This window comes from Denticeps clupeoides, chromosome 3 (assembly GCF_900700375.1).
Source record: "Denticeps clupeoides chromosome 3, fDenClu1.1, whole genome shotgun sequence".
Classification (NCBI taxonomy): domain Eukaryota; kingdom Metazoa; phylum Chordata; class Actinopteri; order Clupeiformes; family Denticipitidae; genus Denticeps; species Denticeps clupeoides.
The window spans coordinates 15,366,733-15,390,484 of NC_041709.1; the positions used below are offsets into that span (position 1 = coordinate 15,366,733).

Here is a 23,752-nt window from a genome sequence, read left to right on the forward strand (position 1 = left end):
CGGGTCAAATTGAACTGCCTTAAGTAAAAAAACAAATGAAAATGATTGTACTTCAATGATTACTACCCATGTCTGACAAGCAATACTTTTTTTAACGCATGTGTGTAAGAATAAACTTCTAATTAATCTTACACCTCTGTCCATAACAATAATAATTATGATTTTACCACAAATTTCTTTAAAGGTGCCTTTGTAAAAACTCGAGGACACCTTAAAATAGCACAAAACAGCACAGTAGTATTTGTAAATCCACTCACCTCAGATGTTGATTTACTGTAGGCTCAGACACATTTAGAATTTCTGCCATCTGAGGTGCCGTGAAGCCTATTGACCTCAGGAATGACAGCTGTTGGGCAGTGATGTGATAACGGGGTCGCCCTCTGCCTTCTATCGAAACCAGTTGGGCCTGGTAACCAGAACTGCCTGAAACACACACAAGTTAACCACTGCCATTATTCAATAAAACATTTGGCCAACAGGAAGAAACTACAGCAGTTGAATATTAATATTAATGGAAAAAACAAGAGTGTGTCATGGGACTCCTGATGTTTGGACTCTTACATGTATTTTTAAGGAGCTTGTTGTGTACTTTTTAACCAATTACTACGCTGTATTACTGTTATCCCACAAACAATAAAATGTAAAGTTTAAAACTTCCTTTGGCCTTAGAAGGTCTGCACTGAAAGTACACTACCCCTCTCAAATTAAGAACTAAATATGTAGACAAATATGTAGATAACTTCACTCTGGGATTCAGGAGGATTCAATTACCAAACATTATGGAATATTTGAAATACACTGTATTTTCATAGTTATTCATTATTACAACAATGCATTACAGTCAATATATATATATATATGAATAAACTGTATTTTTTCTGATTTTAGTTTTTTAAGTATTGAAATGACGATAAGAAACACAGACATAAAAATGTCACGTTAAAGAGAGACAATGAGATTCGAATTTGAAAAAAAAGTAACGGGACCTAGCCGTGGATAAAATCTAATTACGGTAGAGTAAATTCTTACCTTTGCTGAAGCGAGCCCCCTTCTTCAGGTGTGTCTTCATTAAGGACTCTATTGAACTGGACATTAAGCCGATGTCCATCAGTCTCCTCCGAAAGCGGTCTGCCATGGTTAATCGTAGTTGGTGATGAGAAGGAGCGGGTAGGGGAAGTCAGACTATAAATATTGCATTGTTTTGGTGGGCGAACTACGCGCAAATCTTTAATTATATCCGGTTTAATTAATAGAAAAACAGTTTTTAAAATGAAAATAATGCATGTTTAAAGTGTCATTACACGAATTTGAGACATGTAAAGATCTAAGTTTAATATTACAAAAAAATTAAACAAAATACATTTTTCCTGTTGTCTCTTCATGTCCATATAGGGTATACCCACTGAGTACTTTTCATCCTTCTAAAACCACCTTGCTTATTCTTAAAATTAATGATCGTTTTCTCTGTCAGTACCTCATTAGAATGACAAAAATAAACTTTTTATAGTTATTGGAAAAGTTAGTTAAATGCATGTACATTTTTTGTTAGTTTGTCAATACCTACCGGTAGGTAAATGAGGTAGAACATTCCTCTGGGGCACAATTCACATGTATATGGAAAACCAGAACTAATGTACAAGAACTCAGGGTCTCTTTGTCCATCTCAATATCTATATATTTAATTATAGATATTAAAATATCTATATGTAATGGTGCTTGGTCCTTATTCTACTTATATACTAGAGAGTGATTGATGTCATTATTTCTCTTATCATGTAATTGCCAGCACATTAAAAAAAATCTCTAGTTATGTGAGATAATACCATTAACAACACTAGCCAAATGTAATTTCTTTAAAAAACCAAAAACATTTTTATTAAAAATACCAAAAATACAGAAATGTAAGTGATCAAAGCAAATTATTTAATCTCAGTACACTCTTTTCGGATAGAAATCCAAATACCACAGACCTAAAGAAATCTGACTGTCTTACTAAATTTATAATACTGTTAGAGTATTGTCGTGGAAATAAAAAGAAATTCTGTCAAGGTTTTTTATACACAGTATAAAAGAATAAGGAAATAAAAAAGCATGTGTCAGAATCACAACAAGGTTACGATCAACTGTTACTTTTTCTTGAAGTGGTTCAAAGCAGCCTCAGTCAAACTGACAACAGACAAGGGTGCACCTGAGCAGCAGGTTGACATCCATAGCACTGAACTGTCAGTGTCATCCACTTACTAGACTAAAGAAATAAACATAAAAAATACATACACGACACACTGTAAGAAAAAAAAAAGAAGTCAAATACAGCTGGAGTGGTCATCACTAAACCTGGGAGAGTAGATGTAGAGGTTGACACCACGGTGGAAAGAAAATGGATAGACACTGAGCTGATGGTGATCTGCGCTTGAGCTGTTGAATTAAACAGATGAACAAGTAAGTTCAATCAGTTATAATCTGTGGGTTTGTCATACTTATTTCAAATATTCTCTCCCTACTTTTATCTGCAGTTCTTCCCAGAAAAAGTTGGCAAGTATTGAACAGGGAAGACATTTCTATCGCGATATTCAATTAACAGAGCATGGCCACCAAGGTTTCTGTAATGAGAGCTGTTCAAAGCATCTTCAATCTGTTCTTATTTTAGATATGCATAGTTTGACTGTACATTTTTCTCTAACTAAGCGTTATGTTTAATAAAAAAATATATATAATTGTGATTAGACGAAGCAAAGGAAACAAGTTATTATGCATGTCATGGGGTTTGTACAGGGTTTACAGGAAGGAGAAATTGGGATTGACCTAGTCATGACATCTGATGGGCCAGATGACACCATTGAGCACAAATCCACAGCCATCTGACAGCAGAAATACTAGAAGAAAGAAATATATGTAACATCAGTTAAAACTCTAAGATAAGTTCATATTGCTGCATATCCAAAAACAGTGTCAGGTATTGTTCAGGTACTGCTGTTCAGTTTCAGATCCTGGGCGAACTTTTATGTATTTATTAATAGGTAATGCATGTCTATCAGTGTTTCTGAGAGTGGAGAGTAGGACAGGGATAGTTGGAAAGTAACAACAGGACAATGGCCTTCTGGGACCTGGGCTGGCTACCCCTGGTTGGTAAGCTTGGTAATAAGACTCACACATAAATACACACACACACACACACACACACACAAATTGTCTGGCACTAAACTAATTTTAAGCATGATCTTTATCTTGATGCGTTGGGCCTTATTATGGCTTTTTGTTTGTAGTAACTCAGAATTTATTCCTACTGTACAGTTTCTCTTAATGCCACTAGTTTCTCTAAATATGCCAACCAAATTTTATATTGGTGTTCATCTACATATATATAATTACATATTGTGTACAATAGATATGTTTTGCTGCTCTTAGGATTTTTATGAGTATTGCTTATGGTCTTTTAGACTCTGACTAAGTGAGTAGATTTCAATTTTATTGCCCTGTGTGTTCCTTGCAGCCATTTGGATCCCACCGTGTTACATGGACCTTAGCTAAATTACCTACCCACTTTGCTGTCTGGAAGGAAGCAGACAACCAAAGTATGTCTGTAAAGATTAAGTTGTCTGAAAGTTGAGTCGTGGAAACCTTCTTTTTCAAGAAAGAAGTTTTAGGTCCAGTTGCCAAGACTCAGTTTTCAGACAAATCCTTACAGACATACTTTGGTCTTGTACGTGTAAAAAGAAAATGAAAAATATAGAAAACGCAAGTAATGTCAGATTGAGAGCGCAAGACAAAAAAACTAATGTTGATGTTTGCCGTATTAACTACAAATGTAATGTCCTCCTCATGGAGAATAAACGAAGGACAGCAGCAGCATGTCGTATAATTTCCAGCTATTAGCTCCCGGATAAGGACTAGTAAGACCGTAGGCGTTGCCACGTTTACCAACACAAGACCGTAAATGAAAATAACAGATAATAGACTGAAATATGTAAACCGGCACCTGGATAGGGTTTTTATATTACCGCATTTATGGAGTGAACCTGATTACTCACAGATATTTATGGTCAGAAGTTTATGGTCACGTAAACGGACTCCTGGCTGTTGGTTTGCTCTGCTCTCTGAGCGCATGGACCAATCGATTATGCAAATGTGTGTGTTTTGAGCTGCAGCTCCTTTGATAAGAACAGCACATCTCTCTCTACTGCAGTACCTTTGTCAAAACACAATCACAGATCTGTCCTTTTGAAGTTAATTTCCTTGCAAAGAAACGGTCTGACAACTAGTGCACAAAGCTCTGAATAACAAAGAGATTCAGAATGTTAATTTCTCCGAACTTCTCCAAGTTTCATATATTTAAATTAAACTTCAAAAATACTAGAAATTGAACCATTAACAAGTATGTAAAAGCGCAACTATAAATTCTATATCTTACAATCTAAATATAAAAAAGCACATTACCCAAGTTGTTTGGTGCCCGGGTCCTAAATCATTAAAAACGCTCAATTTCCTTTGACCCCTAACAAATCAGATAAAGCCGAATTTTTACTACGTTTCTTGTGAAATACATTCAATTTTGAAATTATGAGGGTAATTGGGCTTTACTGGTGAAATGAAAATCTAGTCAAGTGGTAAGTATACACATGTGTGCTTTAAGATTATGTTTGGTAAGATTAATTTAATGCAGGAAAGCACCATCATTAGTGTGATAAATTCTAATTAATTTATCCTGGTGTGATGACCAGTTTTCGACAGAGCTTTACTGTTACGTGCAACATCTTACAGTATGGTGCAGATTAGACTAAGGCACAATGTTAAAATATCAGTGAAAAGTGGGGAAAAACATTTGATGATTGTTCTCTTAATATATTACTATTCTAATACAGCACAACAACATAAAAAAGGAAGGACTTGTGTGCCCCTTCCACACTTAGTGGTAAATCCTGCAGGTGGCAGCAGTGCGTAATTATGACTGGATAATGATAAAATGACTGCAGTGCAGTTTATTCTTCCTTTGCAATTTACTAAAACGGCAAAGAAGAGTATATAGAGTCCATTAAATCGGAACGAAGTAACTTCTGTCTGAGGACATCAGTGTTCGCTTAGTTTGGACTGTCCTGCTTGGACATCCGCCGTTCGGAGCTTCCATACCTGCACGCCGCTGTGTAGCGCGGATGGTGACGTCACACCCACGTGGACGGGGGTCAGCTGATTTTCAATCTGAAAATGCGGAAAAAGCTCCGTGCGGACCTGCCTGCGCCCACCTTACTCAGCCTTGGCCAAGAGTCGACGTGACAGGGAAGGGAGGAACGTCGCAGGGAGGACGATGCAGCCCGTTGCGCTTTTGCTCGCCTGCTCGGCGCTCGGTCTGCGCGGCGCAGTCGCCGAGCCGCCGCACGTCGTGTTCGTCTTGGCTGACGACTACGGCTGGAACGACGTCGGCTTCCACGGGTCCGAGATCGAGACGCCGAACCTGGACAAGCTTTGCGCTACGGGCGTCCGGTTAGACAACTACTACGTGCAGCCGCTGTGCACCCCGTCCCGGAACCAGCTGATGACGGGCCGGTATCAGGTGGGGAGATGACGGCAATAACGTGGTTATCAAATTACACTGCCGCTATTTCCAAAATGGGTTCTGGCACTTGCAATGAAGATATTACAACATGAATAAGAATATGGCATTGACGAAGTTTATTTGAAACCATTTTTTTTTATTTGTACTCTTGTCAAAGAATTTTCCCACAATGAGGAAAAATTGGTTGCAACTTAAGACATTTACATTTACAGCATTTATCAGACGCCCTTATCCAGAGCGACTTACAATCAGTAGTTGCAGGGACAGTCCCCCTGCACTTAGGGTTAAGTGTCTTGCTCAGGGACACAATGTGGGATTCGAACCTGGGTCTTCTGGTTCATAGGCGAGTGTGTTAACCACTAGGCTACTACCACCCAAGCGGAAAGACAAGTTTGTTGCTGATAAAGTTCCTCTCTGCGTGTATGCAGATATTTCATCATTAACAGACATTTCTAGCTACAGCATGAACGATGTATGAATGATCAATTTTGTATTCTATTAAAAGTGAAAGTGAATGTCGCTGTGAGACACGGTGACACAACTAAATGTGTCCTCTGCTTTTAACCATCATCCTTAGTGAGCAGTGGGCAGCGATGAAAGTGTGGTGGGAATTTTCCCGTCTGGGTAGCTGCAAATGAAGAAAGTTAATAGAATTTATCCAAGTTTAAGTTACCATGCACGTGGGGGGACTCGCAAGAGAACTCCCAAGTCTTGATTACAGTTCACAAGCATTTATAACATTCGGGGTATAGAAGGTCAAGAAAAACAAGCTCGTGCCACTTTGGACAGTGGCGCCCATCAGTGTCACAGAACCTTTCCTTTATCAGCTTATGTCCAGCTTTTGCGTCAGACATAAGATACACCGTTGTCTTCTGACTGTTCCATGACCAAAGGTAAAACACATGGAGTGTCCGGGCCTACAGATTCTTCCCTCTACAAAAGGACTCAAACCGTCAACCTTCTGATTACGGGTCCGCTTCCTTACCCGCTCAGCCAACCACTGCAACGGTCATCACATGTTCCATTTAAAATACGAAAATACAAATAAACTCTAATGTTTAAACAAAAAGTACAGTAATAATAGACCTCACCATTAATTGGAAATTGTTTTTAATTTGACTTATCTCAATAGTTTGGGCTTTTGTGCTCCAGTTCTTTTTCATTGACCTGACACAGAGAGTATAATTCTGTCTAACATCAATATAATTGAAGAAATTTCTCTAAATGACACTTATTTTTCTGGATGTGATGTTTAGATCCACACTGGCATGCAGCACCAGATCATTTGGCCGTGCCAACCCTACTGTGTGCCCCTGGATGAGAAGCTGTTGCCCCAGTTCATGAAGGAAGCTGGCTATGCCACACACATGGTGGGAAAGTGGCACCTTGGCATGTACCGCAAAGACTGCCTGCCCACACGCCGGGGGTTTGACTCCTATTTTGGTAAGTGTCATTTGAGAGCGAAGTGATTGTCATTGTGAAACCTTGCAGCACAACAAAATGTTTCCTCTGCAATGGAACTTTGCTCAGTGACACCTCAGTGGCACTTTGGCAGCTCGGGATTGGAACCGGCAACCTTCCCGGGTCTGTTTCCTTATCCGCTAGACCACCACTGCCTGCACATATAATATAGTACAGTCATCAATGAATTTACTAGTTCTGTGTAGTTACAGCTATAGTAATACTGACTCCTTGAAATGAGAGAGAAAATGAAAATGGAGAGTTTCATAGTCAGTTCAACTGAAATATATGTTTGTGCGTTATTATTTTTGTTGATTAGCTCAGGCTAGTCTTTGTAGAGTTTTTGGGGTCGTGCTCTCCTACAGACAGATATTTACAGTATAGTACTAGGCCTGGTTGGAAGTCCATCGGGCTTAAGAGGCCTGGTGCTTTGAAGTCTCTATAAAGTCCCTTTTCCGTCCCATCCCCCTCCCCCCTTTCCCCTCTGCAGGCTACCTAACTGGATCCGAGGACTATTTCACCCACCATCGCTGTGCCCACATAGATGCTCTCAATGTAACCCGTTGTGTGCTGGATCTCAGAGATGGTGAAGACGTGGCCACAGGTTACTCCGGCGTCTACTCTACTGAGCTCTTCACGCAAAAAGTTACAGATATCATTGGTAAACATGACCCAGGCAAGGTATGGACCTTGTCTTTGATGTTTTTTTGTTTTTTTTTTCAACTATGATAATTTTGTACATCTGATCATGCTTTTAACAATTCATCCATTCCAAGCCATACTGCCTCACATGGAGTAAAAGTGGTTTAATATCAGTGATGAAACTTATAAGTAGCTTTTTTGGATAGGCTGCTAAATTCTCATTGTTGCTCAACAGATTTTATGCTGAAACCATGCTTCACTTCTTCTTTCAGCCCCTCTTCCTGTACATGGCTCTACAAGCAGTCCATGATCCTTTGGAAGTCCCTGAGCGGTATGTCACACCCTACAGGTTTATTAAAGATAAACAGCGTAGGACATTTGCGGGCATGGTCTCTGCCATGGACGAGGCTGTGGGCAATGTGACTGAGGCACTGAAAAGCAAAGGATTGTGGGACAACACTGTGCTGGTCTTCTCAACAGGTATGGCTCTGACAGTCAAAACAATGCTAAATGCATATCATGAGCATTGTTAATAATCATAACCCTCTAGTCTTGTTTAATATTAATGTTTTATAAACATAAATACAACATATTTAACCCAGCCAAATTCGCTAATTATGAATGGATAGTAGTAATTGTGAATTAGTTTCACTATACTGCCATATAGTCAGCAAGTTGCTTATGATATTTATATTCATATTTTATTTGTAAATTAATTATGGAGAGGCTCTCTTATACACACACTATACTTGGAATTTTGGACACTGTTAGAGGTGCAACCTCTAAATATAATCTGAAACTGTTTGAAGACATCCAGTTATTTGCAGCTTGGACATATTTATTTGCCTGCCTTGGCAACCTTGCTTTTGGGAAACATACCCCAACATATGCAATAAAACTGTCGACTTCTCCACTTTGTTGAGACATATTACATAATTTTCGCTTCAAAGTGACAGTCGTGCTTGTGAAACCAAACCTGCACAGCTTAACTATAAATGGTAGTGTCTGTGGTTTCCTCTGGAGGTCTGTCTGTAATTTTCATCATAGGTACACAACTTTAACTGTGAAGGAATGTAAAAAATCCAGGAAATCACATTATATTGGAAGAATAAAAGGTATTTGTATAATGATGCAGAAAATAAGTACTTGGTCAAACAGCAAAGGTTCACCTTAATACTTTGTAATGTCACTTTGGTTTACAATGACAGAGGTCAAACGATTCTTGTAGGTCTTCACCCGGTTTGCACACACTGTTGCTGGTATTTTGGCCCGTTCTTCGATGCAGAACTTCTCAAGTACTGTGATGTTTTGAGGCTGGGCGCAGATTCTCTATTGAATTGAGCTCTTGAGACTGACTAGGCCATTCCAGAACCTTATAATGCTTTTTACATGGCTGCCACTTTGTTGCCCAGGCTGTGTGTTTGGGATCATTGTCATGCTGGAAGATCCAGCCACGTTTCATCTTCAATGCTCTCACTGATGGAAGGAGATTTTTGCCCAACATCTCACACTACATGGCCCCATTCATCTGTTCGTTAATACAGTTGTTTTAATGTTTCCACCTCTATGCTTCACAGTGGGTATGGTGTTCTTGGGATGCAACTCAGCATTCTTCCCCCTCCAAACAAAAGTTCTATTTTGGTCTCCTCTGACCACATGACATTCTCCAAATCCTCCTCTGAGTCATCCAGATCATCTCTGGCAAACCTTAGACAGGCCTGGACGTGCTGTCTTAAGCAGGAGGACCTTTTGAGTTCTGCAGGATTTTAATCCATGCCGAAGTACTGTGTTGCTCATAGTAACCTTTGTTACGGTGGGTCCCAGCTCTCTTCAGGTCATTGACCAGATGTAGTTCTGGGCTGTTTCATCACCGTTCTCAGGATCATTTGTACCCCACGAGGCGAGATCTTGCATGGAGCCCCAGGTCGAGGGAGTTTGTCAGTGGTCTTGTATGTATTCTATTTTCTAATTATTGCTCCAACAGTTGATCTCTTCTCACCAATCTGCTTGCCTATTGTAGATTGGCTCGTCCCAGTCCTGTGCAGGTGTCCAATCTTGTCCCTGCTGTCCTTAGACAGCTCTCTAGTCTTGGCCATGTTGGATACATATAATGTGATTTTCCTGGATTAAAAAAAAAAAAAATTCTATTCTCTCACAGTTGAAGTGTACCTGTGATGAAAACCTGTGTACCCCTGACTTCTCTCATCTTTTTAAATTGGACAGCTTGCACAATTGGTGGCTGTCCAATACTTTTTGCCCCACTGAATCCCTGCAAACCTTTCCACTGCATTTGACCTACCACTGAACATTCAGAGAAACATACATTTACCTCATAGTCATAAAAATGCACCCACATTGTAGCAGATATTTTGTGCAACTCCCAGAATGTCTTCCTATTTGTTGGACATCAGCAGACATCTTGAGCATGCAGTTGATACTGGTCTGTTTCTGCGCACACTGTTGCCATGATCTCTGGGAGCCATGCAACCTGCATGGTTAGCAGGCTGAATAATTTTGTCTTCATAAACCAGCTAGTTGTGTGGTATCTGCTGTAGATATAGCTCATGTGGCATTGTGTGTATGCGCACACTTCATACCAAGGCTTATTTATATTATTATAGGTATAACGTGCAAATTATTTCCATATCAGTCATCAGCAAAATCTAAAATGTTGAAGTTGCATTGAAATGTTGTACATACTTCAGGCGACCTTAAGAGGGAGCCATATTTCAACTGTTGTGTTGGTGGACTCGGCCCAAACCTCTTGGATTTTCCTCCCTTTACATCCCTCATGTCATTGATTTCCTCTGCAGTTTGAGGTTCATGACACATCTGTTTTAAAACTAGAAGAATGACTTCACAAAAAGACTTGGCAATATGCATTTGGCTGAATCAACAGCTCTTCTTTACACGGCCTTGTAATTAGCGACAGGCATTAGAATAAAGGCTCATCTCTTTCTGTCCGTTTGCAGGGCAGTGACTCAGCAGTGGGATGGTGGTGGGAGTCTTGCGTTCCTCAGTTTTCCCAGAGTCGGAATCGGAGCTTGGCCCACGGAGGCAGTGTCAAGGTGGAACCAATTAAGACCGAGTGTGCTTCGTTACATTTGCAGGCATGTGGCACAGATCGGGGTGGAACACAATAGTGGTGCGGCTCTCATCTCGTGTGACAGGAAATGAAGCGGCACCTGGCACTCCGCTGTCTTCAGTGGGTTGAGCTTTTCAACACACACAGAGGAAGAATAAAGTTATTTCTGGAGTGTTTATGGCTCGGCTGATAATTAAACACAGGAAGGTGCTGCTTAACTTAAGTGGGGGCTGGGCATGTTGTGTGGGGGTAATGTGTGGCCACTTTCATGTTTCCTGTCAAGGAAGGCTGTTCGTGTCTGCGTCGACCAAAGGCTCTTAAATGTGGCATGTGGTCCCGGTTTTATTCCAACCTGGCTGCAGGTAGAATTTGATTTATTCATTTGTTTGTTTGTTTGTCGTGTGATTTTGTCATTGTGAAGCACAGCACACGGTGCACACAGCAAATGACAGGCACCCTGGGGAGCAGTGTGTGGGGACGGTGCTTTGCTCAGTGGCACCTTGGCAGCTGGCATTCTTCTGATTTACGGGTCCGCTTCCTTACCCACTAGGCCACCACTGCCCCAATTCTGCTGTGGCCAGAATTACTGAAATAATTATAATTCTGTAAATTATGCAGGTTGTCAGTTTTCAACACGTTACTTAATTTTAATTAACTAGGTACTAGGTAGTCTAGGAGATTTTATAGAAAGCAGTGGGCACCCCAGACACTTACAAAAACTACATAATGAACACAATTCCCATATATAAATATTGTATATTGCAAGCCCACAGCAGTTATACCACTGGCCAGTACTCGGACTCTTTTTTGAAAAAATGCCAACAGGGTCAAACGCCTTGTGGCCTGGCTGGACCCCAGTGCCCCAGTATAGTAAGGGGTACACTATGCTATAAAAAGATGTCATTCTTCACAAGAAGAATTAAATTGAGGTCCTGACTTCATGGGGTTTACAGGTTTCCTGGGGGCAAAAAAGGTGGTAGTAGCCAAGTGGGTAACAGCCTCGCTTATGAACCAGAAGACCCAGGTTTAGATCCCACCTTTTACCATTGTGTCCTTGAGCAAGACACTTAACTTAAGACACTCCAGGGGGACTACTGATTGTAAGTCGCTCTGGATAAAGGCGTCTGATAAATGATGTAAATGACTCTCTTGGCTAATCCCAATACAAGCCACATAGTAATTGCCTTCATCGAATTTACTCTATTTTACCCCTACATCGAACATTCATACCTGCAAAATTGTCATTAGTGATGCTTCACCTAACCTCTGTCTTTTTGAGAGAAATCTTGTTATTAACGTGATCCAGTCTCTCATACAGAATCTCTCAGGCTGTCTGTCTGTCACTCCTATTCAGCCAGCATATCCCAGCTGTCACTGGACATCTCAATCTGATGTGAAAAGTATGCGAGCCTGCATGTAAAGTATGCATGTAAAACTGCAGTCTGTGAGGATAAGTTTTTATGATTTTGACTTTACAGCTTATTCACTCACTCATTAAACAGTTCCTCTAAATCTGCTGTCAGACACTGGTTAAACACTGGCAGATGACTGGCAGTGATGCCCATATACGGTTACAATTGTCGGATATGTATGCTACTGTTCAAAGGTTTGGTTTGAAAAGAAAGTGTAGCAAAATGAGTTGGAAATAGTCACATTTGCTGATCCACCACATGCTCAGCTAGTCTGAGACGTTAGCGTGAGACATTAGTGACACACTTCTTGGGCTGTATGAGTAAGTTATTTACACCTTGGCGTTGACATTGTGACACTTTTTTTCCCCCAACAGCAAATTACAGTCTTCACTACAGATGTCCTAATCTGGCCCTGTTTAAATAAAAAGGGTCTTTAGCCAGCCATGGGAATTAGATTACGGGATTCCTCAGTGATGAAGCCTTTCTTTTTCGTCCCCTCTTTCGGACTGTAAGCAGTTTGGAGACGCTCCAGCTGCAGAGGGAGGGTGAGCAGATTGAAAACGAATTAGTGCAGGACAGTACAGATCTCTGCCGAAAGCCGATGGAAACCACCACCCCCCTCCCCCAACTTGCTCCTACCCCCTTGCACTTCCTCTACCAGTAAGTTGGTGTCCAGCGATTGGCCAGCTGTGTTTATTTTACTCGTGCCCTGTGGGAGTCTGCCTGCCTGCCTGCCTGCCTGTCTGTCTGTCTGTCTTTTTGTGAGGGTCAGTTGTCTGTGACAGGAATTGCAAAACAAAATTTCGTGTGGCTGAAGCTTCGCCATAACAGCTCTACTAACTAAGCAAGTACAGAGGAAAAAGAGAGCATGCTGGTAAAAATGAGAGAGGGAAAGGGAACTGACAAAAGGCCTTTAAATGAGGCCCAGATTTGGACTGTTTGCTCTGTGGTTAGACGGCTGGAGCTCAGCACGCCAGCCTCTCATGACCTGGGCTTCACCACTGAGGATGGAGAGCAGGAATTGGGCCTTCATTGTGCTGCGTCTGCTCCTGCGATTCTCTGGGAGGCGCCATGCTCATTATCCTCAATTCAGCATCTCTTGGTCATTTGTGGTGGTGAGCGATTTATAATTGAGAATCTGCATTGATTTAAAACCCTCGCTATGAGAGTACCGTATTTCACCAAATCTACCAGGCAGTTTCACATTTGCAATGTATTTTGATGTTGTTGTAGGACAGGATAGAGTAAGGGAACAGACCCTTAATCGGAATCCCTAACCGCCAAGGTACTGAGATACCAAAGGATGCATTTAAATAGGGAATCCTGAACATTAACTTCAGTTGGATCTATGGTAAATGACTGACGAAGGTGTTCAATTATTTCCTCAAAAAGAAGAATGATGTTTTTGTGCTGGGGGAGTTGGTAGTTCGAGTAGAGAGGAAAAGATGCTGTTTGAAGGGATCCTTGATTCAAGAGTCCCAATTTATTTTTGTAAAAGTTTGTTTTAGCAGAAATTACCTTAAGTTGAAACTTAAGAAGGTTGCAATAAGTTGATAAGTTGGAGTCTACCTGCAGCACCCTACTTTTGGGGCAGTAGTGACCTAGCAGTTAAGGAAGCGGCCCCGTAATCAGAAGGTTGCCGTTTCGAATCCCGATCCGCCAAGGTGCCACTGAGGTGCCACTTAGCAAAGCACCGTCCCCACACACTGCTCCCTGGGCGCCTGTCATGGCTTTCCACTGCTCACCAAGGTTGTTGGTGGAGAGGGCAAGGTAATACAGAAGGAGAGGAAGAAGTGGTCACACATAAAGTGGGATGGCAATGAAGTCTGTGGTTGAGGATTGGTGACTGAGGATATTTCCCTTTTTGTGAGTTGAAGACCAGTTGTTGCTAGTCAGATTGAAGGAGTGGAGGAGAGGAAGAAAACATTAGCACTGTGGAAGAGTGAAGAAGATTAATGGGGTATCAATGGGGGAATCACTAAGAAGATTGTGTAGTTTGTCAACAAAATTTCAGAGGGATCCAGGGGCACAGTGGACAATGATGTGCAGATTGACTGGGAAAGAAACAGTAACAGCATGCACTCAAAGGAGGAAATATAAAGGGTGGTTTGGGTGGTAGTAGCCTAGTGGTTAAGACACTTGCCTGTGAACCAGGAAACCCAGGTTCAAATCCCACTTACTACCATTGTGTCCCTGAGCAAGACACTTAACCTTAAGTTGCTCCAGGGAGACTGTCCCTGTAACTACTGATTGTAAGTCGCTCTGGATACGGGTGTCTGTCTCATTTACACCTTTGCATTTATCAATGGTGTGAAGCACCAGCTCACACTAGTGTTCCTACAATAATGTGCTTATTGTGCTTATCTCTTTAAGTTTGGTCATCGTACCTGTTGTTATCTTTTCAATTTGTATAATAAATACTTACCTGAAAATGTTGTGCTTTTGCGACTCATCCATCCTTCCACTGCATGTCATGACACAAACACTTCACTTTTCACTTGACACCTGCATTATAAGCAGGATCTGAATTTAAGAAGCTTTACTACATTGCAGAAATGATAACACTGCAAAGAGACATTGATGAGCATTTTTCATGACTAGAAAATAAAAAGTTAAAAAAACTTGTCACTGGAACACCCAGTTTGACATGTATATATATAAATTTTAAATATATATATTTTTTATTAATGTTGAACAGATAATGGAGGCCAGACATTGTCGGGGGGCAGTAACTGGCCCTTGCGTGGCAGGAAGTGGTCCCTGTGGGAGGGTGGAGTCCGAGCTGTTGGTTTTGTGAACAGTCCGCTGCTGAAGAATCCAGGTACTGTTAGTCAGGAGCTTATCCACATCACTGATTGGCTGCCTACGCTAGTCGGCCTGGCTGGTGGAAGAATGAATCACTCAAAACCCTTGGATGGATTCGATGTGTGGAAAACAATCAGGTGAGATGATTCGACCTCACTGAATACAACAAGCACACTCTGATGTACTGCTTTTTTATTCAATACAATATAGAGTACAGGCCAAATGTTTGGACACACCTTCTCATTCATTGTGTTTTCTTTATTTTCATGAACATTTACATTAGTAGACTAGTGGGTAACACACCCGCCTATGAACCAGAAGACCCAGGTTCAAATCCCACTTACTACCATTGTATCCCTTAGCAAGACACTTAACCCTAAGTTGCTCCAGGGGGGGGACTGTCCCTGTAACTACTGATTTGTAAGTTGCTCTGGATAAGGGTGTCTGCTAAATGCTTTAAATGTAAATGTACTTAACAAAAAGTGGAGACCTGGCCTCCACAGTCACCGGACCTGAACCCAATCGAGATGGTTTGGGGTGAACTGGACCGCAGCGTGAAGGCAAAGGGGCCAACAAGTGCTAAACACCTCTGGGAACTCCTTCAAGACTGTTGGAAAAGCATTTCAGGTGACGACCTCTTGAAGCTCATTGAGAGAATGCCAAGAGTGTGCAAAGCAGTAATCAGAGCAAAGGGCGGCTATTTTGAAGAAACTAGAATATAAAACATGTTTTCAGTTATTTCACCTTTTTTTGTTGAGTACATAACTCCACGTGTTCATTCATAGTTTTGATGCCTTCAGTGAGAATCTACCAAATGATCATGAAAATAAAGAAAACACATTGAATGATATATAAAAACCTTTGGCCAAGATTTTTTTTCCATATTTGTCTTAAAGTAAGCCATTCCAGTCAGCTACTACCAAACATGTTCTGTAAGGAAAAACAGTTCAGTAACATTACGATCTTAATGCTAATCTGATCATGTGACAAATCGAAAAGACCAACCAAAGTTATATCACACAAACCCTTTTAGCCTTTAGTCTAGTGGGAAGTGGGAATCAAACATGCAACTTGATGATCTTTTGGTTCTCAAGCAAATGTGTTACCCACTAGGTTACTATCTGCCGGAGAGGAGTTTGTCCATCTGTGACACTTTCTTTCTGGGAAGGTGACTGCTGCACTGCTGTGACAGAGGCCGTCATTGTGTTTCACTTGACTGTGTTTGACGTGATTCGCTTATCCAAATGTAGAGACAATGAACTGCACTATATCGCAGCCTAAAATAGGATTCCTGAAGAAACCACAAATTGCCACTCCCATCCTCAGTGTGTCGCCAGTAGCCTTTTTTTAAGTCCATCATTACCTTTTGGGATAGCATTTTTCTTTTCTTTTTTTTTTAAACGCATACCTCTCTGTTTACACCAGACTGAGTTAAATTCATGCTTTTAATTTCTTTTTATACTGTTTGCTCCCACTTTAATTTAAGAGTTCAGATATAACAGGAGAAAATGCCAGTTTTTGTGGCTGTGGGGACCTGGGAATGCGTAATTGACCTGAGAGAAGCTGATTCGAATGTGATCTGATTGCTTTTTCTCCATTTTACTTGCTTTGTCAGATTGTGGTCATACAATTGTAAAATGAAGAATTTTAAACATGAACATGACTAAGCTTGTGTTACTTGTGTAGGTTATGTAGGCCATGTATCCTATACTTACAATTGGTATGTGAGGTAACCACGTAATTTCACTACCCACAATTCCACTTCCATCTACCATTGGATTGTTTAAACTTTATATTTTTGACACACTTTATTTAAAACATTGTGCTCTATAACTGGACTGTACCCATTTTTCATCTGCCAGTGTTGTCAGTTTGGGCCTAAAGAGTGTTTTTAATTTTTTTAAAAATAAATCTTACCAATGTATACGTCCTATTGCTGAGTCACTAACCTTGCCTGGGCGGTCCAGACTGTCATTTTAACTTTTTTTTTTCTTTTCTTTTCCCTATTTTAGTAAAGGAACTGCGTCTCCCAGACTCGAGCTGTTACACAACATTGACTCCATGTATGTGGACATTGCACCATGTGAGTATCAAAGGCCCTGCCCCTTGTCCTGAAGGAAACCCTTCTCCTCTGTCACATGACTGAGGCCTACATTTTATTCTTTAGCCTACTTCAACAGTTTTTCTAGATTCTGGATGATTTAAACCAATCACATGCACCAACATCATTAAAGATTGAATTTCATTCTTGTTTTATCTATATATTTATTTAAGTCCTGTGGACTCCTTTGACCTCACGCTTGCAAATATGCCCCACACTTAGCATGCATATTATGAAATGCTGCAGTGTCCCAGTGGCATTCGTTTTCCTTGATTTCCACTGATTCGGGTAGTGATGTAAACTCTCCAGATGGGGATAGCTGTGACCTGATTCATGACAGGGAAGGTCTGTTTGTGCTCTTGTAAGCTCCTTGGTTTGTTTTTGCTGTCAGGATTTTTGTGTGTGCGCAAAGTTAACCTGCCGCTAGCCTTTACGAGACTAAATACATTTAGGTTTCCAGCACTAGCAATGTCAGTGGTACTGTGAGGGTATGGAAAGTGCAGACTTGGGGGAAAATTCATGTGTAATTGTCTCCGTTCAGTCTGCATTTCACACAGAGATCAGTGATAAAGTCGTTTTAGTCATGGGGCATGGTGACTTCATGGTGACTGCAGTGCACTGTATTGAAAAACTGGGACTATCTGAAACAAACTGGAACAAAGCGCTGTGGTTCTTTTCCCTCAATCGCCGCCTGTAAATCTCTACCATGTTCAAAAACTACTGCAACAACAGTTTTTACAGGTTTTACTTTCTGTATTCATTATGGATAGACAGGAACCATGGCTTGAACCTTTGGTTGAAGATCAGAAGTTGACAAAAAAAACACGGGTCTTTTTCTGCCATGCTTAGTTCTCAAACTGTGGTACACCACAAGACCATGTAATATTCACTTCTGGTTTGTACAGTTAATACAGTTAGTACCTTCACTTGCTTCACTCCTAAATAGGCCTAATGTATCACAAAAACAGCAATTCCAGTACATTCATCCAGTGCCTCTCAGTTACAGAACTCATTGCTAGTGTTGAATTTCTTGTTTCATCCTGAAACTTGAGACAGTGTTCATATCAGAGGACACACACACACCTGAACATACACAGCAAATAGCAGATTTGGGGAAATTGTGCTAAATCTGAGCAGCATCTCCATGTTTCTCTCCTCTTTGAACAGAACCCACAATGAGCCACAGATCTAATTAAAATGCACAGACCCCGAGAATTTCAATGTTTTCATTATTTTCTGAAATGGTAAGGTGCTTTGTTCTGGTTATTTAAAATATCTGGAGTGTTTGGTGTGCTGGAACATACTGAGGTCAGAATTTTTGGCAAACACCCAGAGTGTCTCTTGTTCTGGATTATCGCCAATAGTGTTGAGGTTTGTCATAAAAGATACAAACAATTTTAAGGAATTTTATGTTTAAAGTAACCAATTACATTTCCACCACAAAGCACAATGAAAACATCAGGACCCAGGATGAGCTACACAAGGAGAGTTATGGGCTCTGTGCAGTTTTTTTGTGATGGTGGAACCCAGGGGGATTCCAGGAAATGTGTCTTGTGACTGTTGAATTCCCCCCCAGCTGTGTATAGCGCGCTCTCATATAGCTCTCAACATCTCAATATCACTTGGGCCACACCACTGTGGTCTCCATGGGGGGAGCGTGGGGCTCCTGCTCAGTTAAAATGACCAAAGGTCAGGGTGTCTGGCTGCGCGTCGAACAAAGACCCAAGCTTAGGACTACAGATCACTCTCTGCGTTTTACATCATGTAATTGTGAAGCCTTCAGATCTTTTATCGCCCTGAAAAGACGTGGGGTCTTTTTTTCCATTCAGAAAACACTATGAAAACACTGAAGCATACATATGGATATATTTGAGCAAAAGAGTTTGATCTTGTGACCATTTTTACTGCCTAAGGAAGCTGAGACACTGATTTCCTGTTCTTTTCTTTTTCCTCCAGCAATGTCTGCAACCAATAAGGTCCTCAAACTCAGATGCTGTTTAAACTATTTAAAATCAAAGAGTTGCAATCAAATCCTGTCTCCAAATTCTGTTTTTTGGACAGAATTACAGGGTATCTGAATTTAAATTTCTTTTTTTCAACTGAGCCTTAAGTGCATGATATTAAATAATAGTAAAAGTATTAAACAACTGTAGGACTGCAATTAGCATTTTCTGCCTAAAGCTACACTATACTATCTCTTAAATTGTTCAAACTGTCTACAACACTAAACCATTCACACTGGGGAGGGTTGCGTCAGGAAGGACATCCAGCGTAAAATCTATGCCAAATCAATTGTGTGGACAACCATCCGCTGTAGTGTCCTCTAAGGGCAGAAGCTGAAGGAATTAGATGATTATTATGTATTATAATTATTTATAGTACATTGCCTTTAAATATCTTCAAAATAATTAAGTTATTATGCATATTATTCTGAATAACTACATAACATGAAATGCAGGGTCTAATCACATGTTATATGATTTTAATACCCCTCGCCCCTTTCCGATGACTGCAATAGCTGAATATTATTATGTTTAGATAGATCTATCCTTAGACAGATTACAAATAGTTGTTGCTTTGTGTGAAGAGCACATGTTTGCCCAGCTAACACAGGGCAAACATGTGCGTTGATGAAGCTCAGCCTTGCATGGGTAATTATTACCATTACTCTTGACTGACTGTGCCATGCAATAAAAGTGACAGAATACATGTGAAATTTAAAAGCTTTAAGTTACTCAACTTAAGTCTCTCAAATGATAGTGTGAAGCCTGGGATCATTAGAAGTCAAAGAGCTAATTGTGTCATGTGACTGTCCAGGACCAATTGCATATCTCCCTAGGCTATCTTTATTCTGGTATCCCATTGGAGGGCCGCTCTCCTGTAGCTGGATGGAGGTTACATTTTTGGCAAATCCTCAGGGCAAACAGAAAGACAGAGTCTCCACTTTGCATAATGCGCCTTTTGTAACTGTGTATGTGCATAATAACTATGCAAGAATGTACGTTTGTGCGGCCTTTAGTTCTTTCCCATCATGGTGACTTCAAGCTGCGATGAGCAAAGGTTTTGTTACCAACTTTACTCTGTCCACCAAAAAACAAATAATAGCCTCAACTGCAATCCTTAAAGCTCCATTTCTTCCAAATGCACTGACTGATATTGGCCAAAAATGCATTCCTAGGAATAAACACTGCATCTCATAGTACCATTGTGCTGTACATAAGCATGATAACATATGGAGAAATGTTTCTCCTTTGTTTCACACTGTTCACATAGTTACATCATTAATTTGTGGCCAGTGCAATCTGGTATTTTGGTGTGGTGCAGTTTAGTCAAACTGAAAATCCAGGAAATCCATTAAATGGGGGGAGGGGGTACTTGCCTTGGTTTTTAGCTCCAACAGAGAGGAACAAGGGCTCATGTGTACCCAGCCAATGTGAGGAACTGCTTGTTTCTGACAGCATTAACCAAATGTAATTACTCACAAATATGTATAATTAAAGCCACATTGTTGAGGTCAGAGCTCAGCTGGAACCGGGGTGGGACAGTCCGAAGGACACTCACTGAAATTAAGGGCAACAAGTTTATTGTTTTATGAAAGAGGGTGGGGTGTTTTTTTGGAACACTAGTTTAATTTCTTTGTAATTTATGAATGGTACAAAGCGAAAAGAGCATGATTTCATATGACTTGTGGTTGTTGTAAGCATGGGTTTCTTAGAGACGCTCAGTTGCCTCTTCAACTCTAACTTTCTCTTCTATATTATGAATCACAAATCTACCACTGTACAGATAATATCGCAAAACCAATTAATATTATACAAGGTAGAAGTGGCTGGACTGATTTGCAGCATCTTAAAGCCAGTGTTTGTTTTAATTGTGTGGTGGGCACAGACTTCCAGACATCCTGGGTCTGGCACCAGCGCAGTCACATCTCCTGCCAGTCTGGAGGGATTGTGCAGGAGCTTTAGTGAGGCATTTTCTCCTGCCTCACAGGCCCATTGTGAGAGTGGACGCTTTATCTGCAGTCTTTCAGTCAGCACCCAATAAAGGTCACACAACAGCCAACATGTTACACTATTATATTACGAATTTATAAAGTTAAGTTAAAATGAATGAGTATTGTTATTTGCCCATCTATGGGTCTATTCTAGATCTGTTTCTTGCATTTGTTTGTAATTGACTCATTCTTTCAGAAAGATTTTGGAAATTTGTCATTGCAAGCTGTGACCTGGATGGAACCAGTATATTTTTTGGTGTGTTGTGGTAATTTGATGATTCTTACGCATCCCTAGTTGCGTTGATGCAAGGTGGTTGACATAAATATTGGCAGTAGGCATCAAAAAACATAGGTTTAATACTTTGTGTGTGTGTTTGCAGGTCCAGGTAATCGCTATGGCAACTTTTCTCCAGAATTCACACGGCACAGAGTATCTGTCCCACCAAGCCCAAGCCAGTCTGATGGCTTTGACGTGCGCATTCATGCTGCTATTCGCTACAGGGAGTGGAAGCTGCTCACTGGTTACCCAGGTAACAGACTTCTAAATTTCACAAGAGAAACCGGTGAAAATGGTGATTATGGTGAAGTATGTGAACTAAGCCATGCATGCTGTAGCTTAATGTCAGGAAACATTGTGTGGAAATGGACACTGATCTCTGTTTTCAAATATGCTTCGGTCACTTACTTTTGTGATGAGTGATGTCAAATTGTGGTGAATCATAAGTTGATTTACTAAAATGCTGTATATATTAGAATCAGCCTGTGTTTATGCACAGATACATTCCCATCATGCATCTTTGCATAAACAAAGACAGTAGCTCAGTCATCAGTGTGCACAATTGTTCTTTAAAAACCTTCAAATTTCATAGGCTGTCCAGTATGGTTTCCGAAGCCAGGCACCACCACGCACCCTCACTGGGAAGACCTGAACATTTCAAAGCCCTCTTCACTCCAGAACAACATCCAGCTGTACAATGTAGAGCGTGACCCTGAAGAGCGGGATGAGGTGTCTGCACAGAATCCCGACATGGTGGATTTCCTGCTTACCCGGCTCCAGCACTACCAGAACAGTGCTGAGCCCATTGTCTACCCAGACAATGACCCCAAGTGTGACCCAGGGCCAGATGGAGCATGGGGACCTTGGATGTAGGGGTGGTGGACCCCATTCTTATCCTGAATGGTTAAGAATGGTCATATCAGTTTTCATAAAAACAAACTGAACTGATGAAGGGTCTTATAATTAGCTGGGGACTGGGCTCCTGTTTTTGGATGATTGTTGCTGCCAAAGATCCCATAAATGAAGCTGATTATTACAATGTTGATTTCATCATAGGTGCTCTTTATTTTCATAGAAGTCCTTATATCAGTAATCAATACATTTACCCACAGCAAAAATGTTTGACCAAATTCAGTAAAGTGACAAATAGTGACTGAGTTGCAAGAGATGAAGCTTGGAGACAGATTCACATATTAACAAAATATCCAGGGAAACTTTTAATGATCATTTTAATGGTGTTTTATTTGTACTGTATGTAATGGATGTAACTGTTAATGGCATAAAGAGCTCAGTGTTGTATGTGTTTTATGACTTTTTTGTGAGTATGAGTGTCTCCCTGACTTTCCAGTGGAAGACATTTATCTTAAATTGCAGATTTGCATATGCCATTGGACTTGTCACAACGTTGTATTTACAGTCCACATTTTCCCACCCGGAGGAGATTTCATCCTTTTTTCAGTAAATCCAGTCCTTTTGTCTTAGACTTGTTTCATATTTGAAACAAAAAGATCAATGCAGATCTTTTATAAAGCATATTATCTGAAGGAAAAACATGCTGTATGTAAGCTGGTGATTTGTGTTCTTGGTCCTTTCAAGTTTCTGGTGCCTTTGAAGAGGTGCTGCAGTGGCTGCTGGGTAAACAGTGGTTGTTCCAATAGCTGCTGGTTTGGAGTGGAGATGGTCCACCAGCTGTTTTGACTGTTTGGCTAGAACAGGTTTAGCGCTGGACTTTGTACATTCTGCTGTTGCATTTTACACAGTTGTGCCAAGTGAAGGAGAAAAGGCTCCAGCTTTCTATCTTTGAACCCACTGTGATTGCTTCATGAAGCACACAAACTTGGTGAAGCACACAAATTCATCCTAAATTTTCATGTTTTATTTGAGTGAATTAAGAAATTGGTGATTTTTACTACATATATATCATACCACTCGCAAAAAATGTCAACAGTACACTACTTTTTTTATTATTATAAAAACACAAAGTAAAGGTCGCAGTTGCTCAGGTTGATGCTCTTTGATTATCTCAGTCACCTTGTTTGACTTCAATAATGTTAATGGACATCTCATGAAACTGTGAATCCAATTCCCAAACCATGCATGAAAATATATATGCATAGTGTATAGAAATGAATTTTCCCAGTAATAAGACTTCATGGACTCCACAGAGTTGACGTGTCATGCCACCAGTGCATTAAGATGTTTGAAGATTGATAATATGATCTGAACTTGTTTTTAAACTACCGCTACTACTAATGATAGTGATGTCCATTTGGCTGTGAGATGTTTCAGACCATTTCTAGTTTCACATAATTCTGCTGTGGTGACAGGTGAACACGATCTGAACCTTCCTACATGGGAGTCTGTAGTTTGCAACAGGAAATGCCTCCTGCAGAGAGTGGAACACCTCGACCTCACGAGGACGCCACC

General features: G+C 40.6%; 1 protein-coding gene and 1 long non-coding RNA gene across 3 annotated transcripts; one reads left to right on the plus strand and one right to left on the minus strand.

Moving 5' to 3' along the window:
* Window positions 1-1,851: 1,851 nt before the first annotated feature.
* LOC114785341 (uncharacterized) lies at window positions 1,852-5,539 on the minus strand. Its single transcript, XR_003749048.1, has 3 exons — window positions 5,125-5,539; window positions 2,803-2,873; window positions 1,852-2,415 (listed from the first exon to the last, which is right to left on the minus strand). It is a non-coding gene; the product is annotated as an uncharacterized LOC114785341 (long non-coding RNA).
* Window positions 5,180-22,624, plus strand: arsb (arylsulfatase B). 2 transcript variants are annotated; one of them, XM_028971458.1, is made up of 9 exons: window positions 5,180-5,545; window positions 6,805-6,991; window positions 7,500-7,690; window positions 7,924-8,131; window positions 11,024-11,098; window positions 14,847-15,090; window positions 16,966-17,036; window positions 21,429-21,578; window positions 21,918-22,624. In XM_028971458.1, exons 1-9 carry the CDS (start codon window positions 5,300-5,302, stop codon window positions 22,196-22,198), a joined length of 1,653 nt encoding a protein of 550 aa, XP_028827291.1. In that variant the 5' UTR covers window positions 5,180-5,299; the 3' UTR covers window positions 22,199-22,624. The 2 variants fall into 2 exon arrangements, with proteins under 2 accessions (XP_028827291.1, XP_028827292.1); XM_028971459.1 differs by lacking the exon at window positions 11,024-11,098.
* Window positions 22,625-23,752: the final 1,128 nt, after the last annotated feature.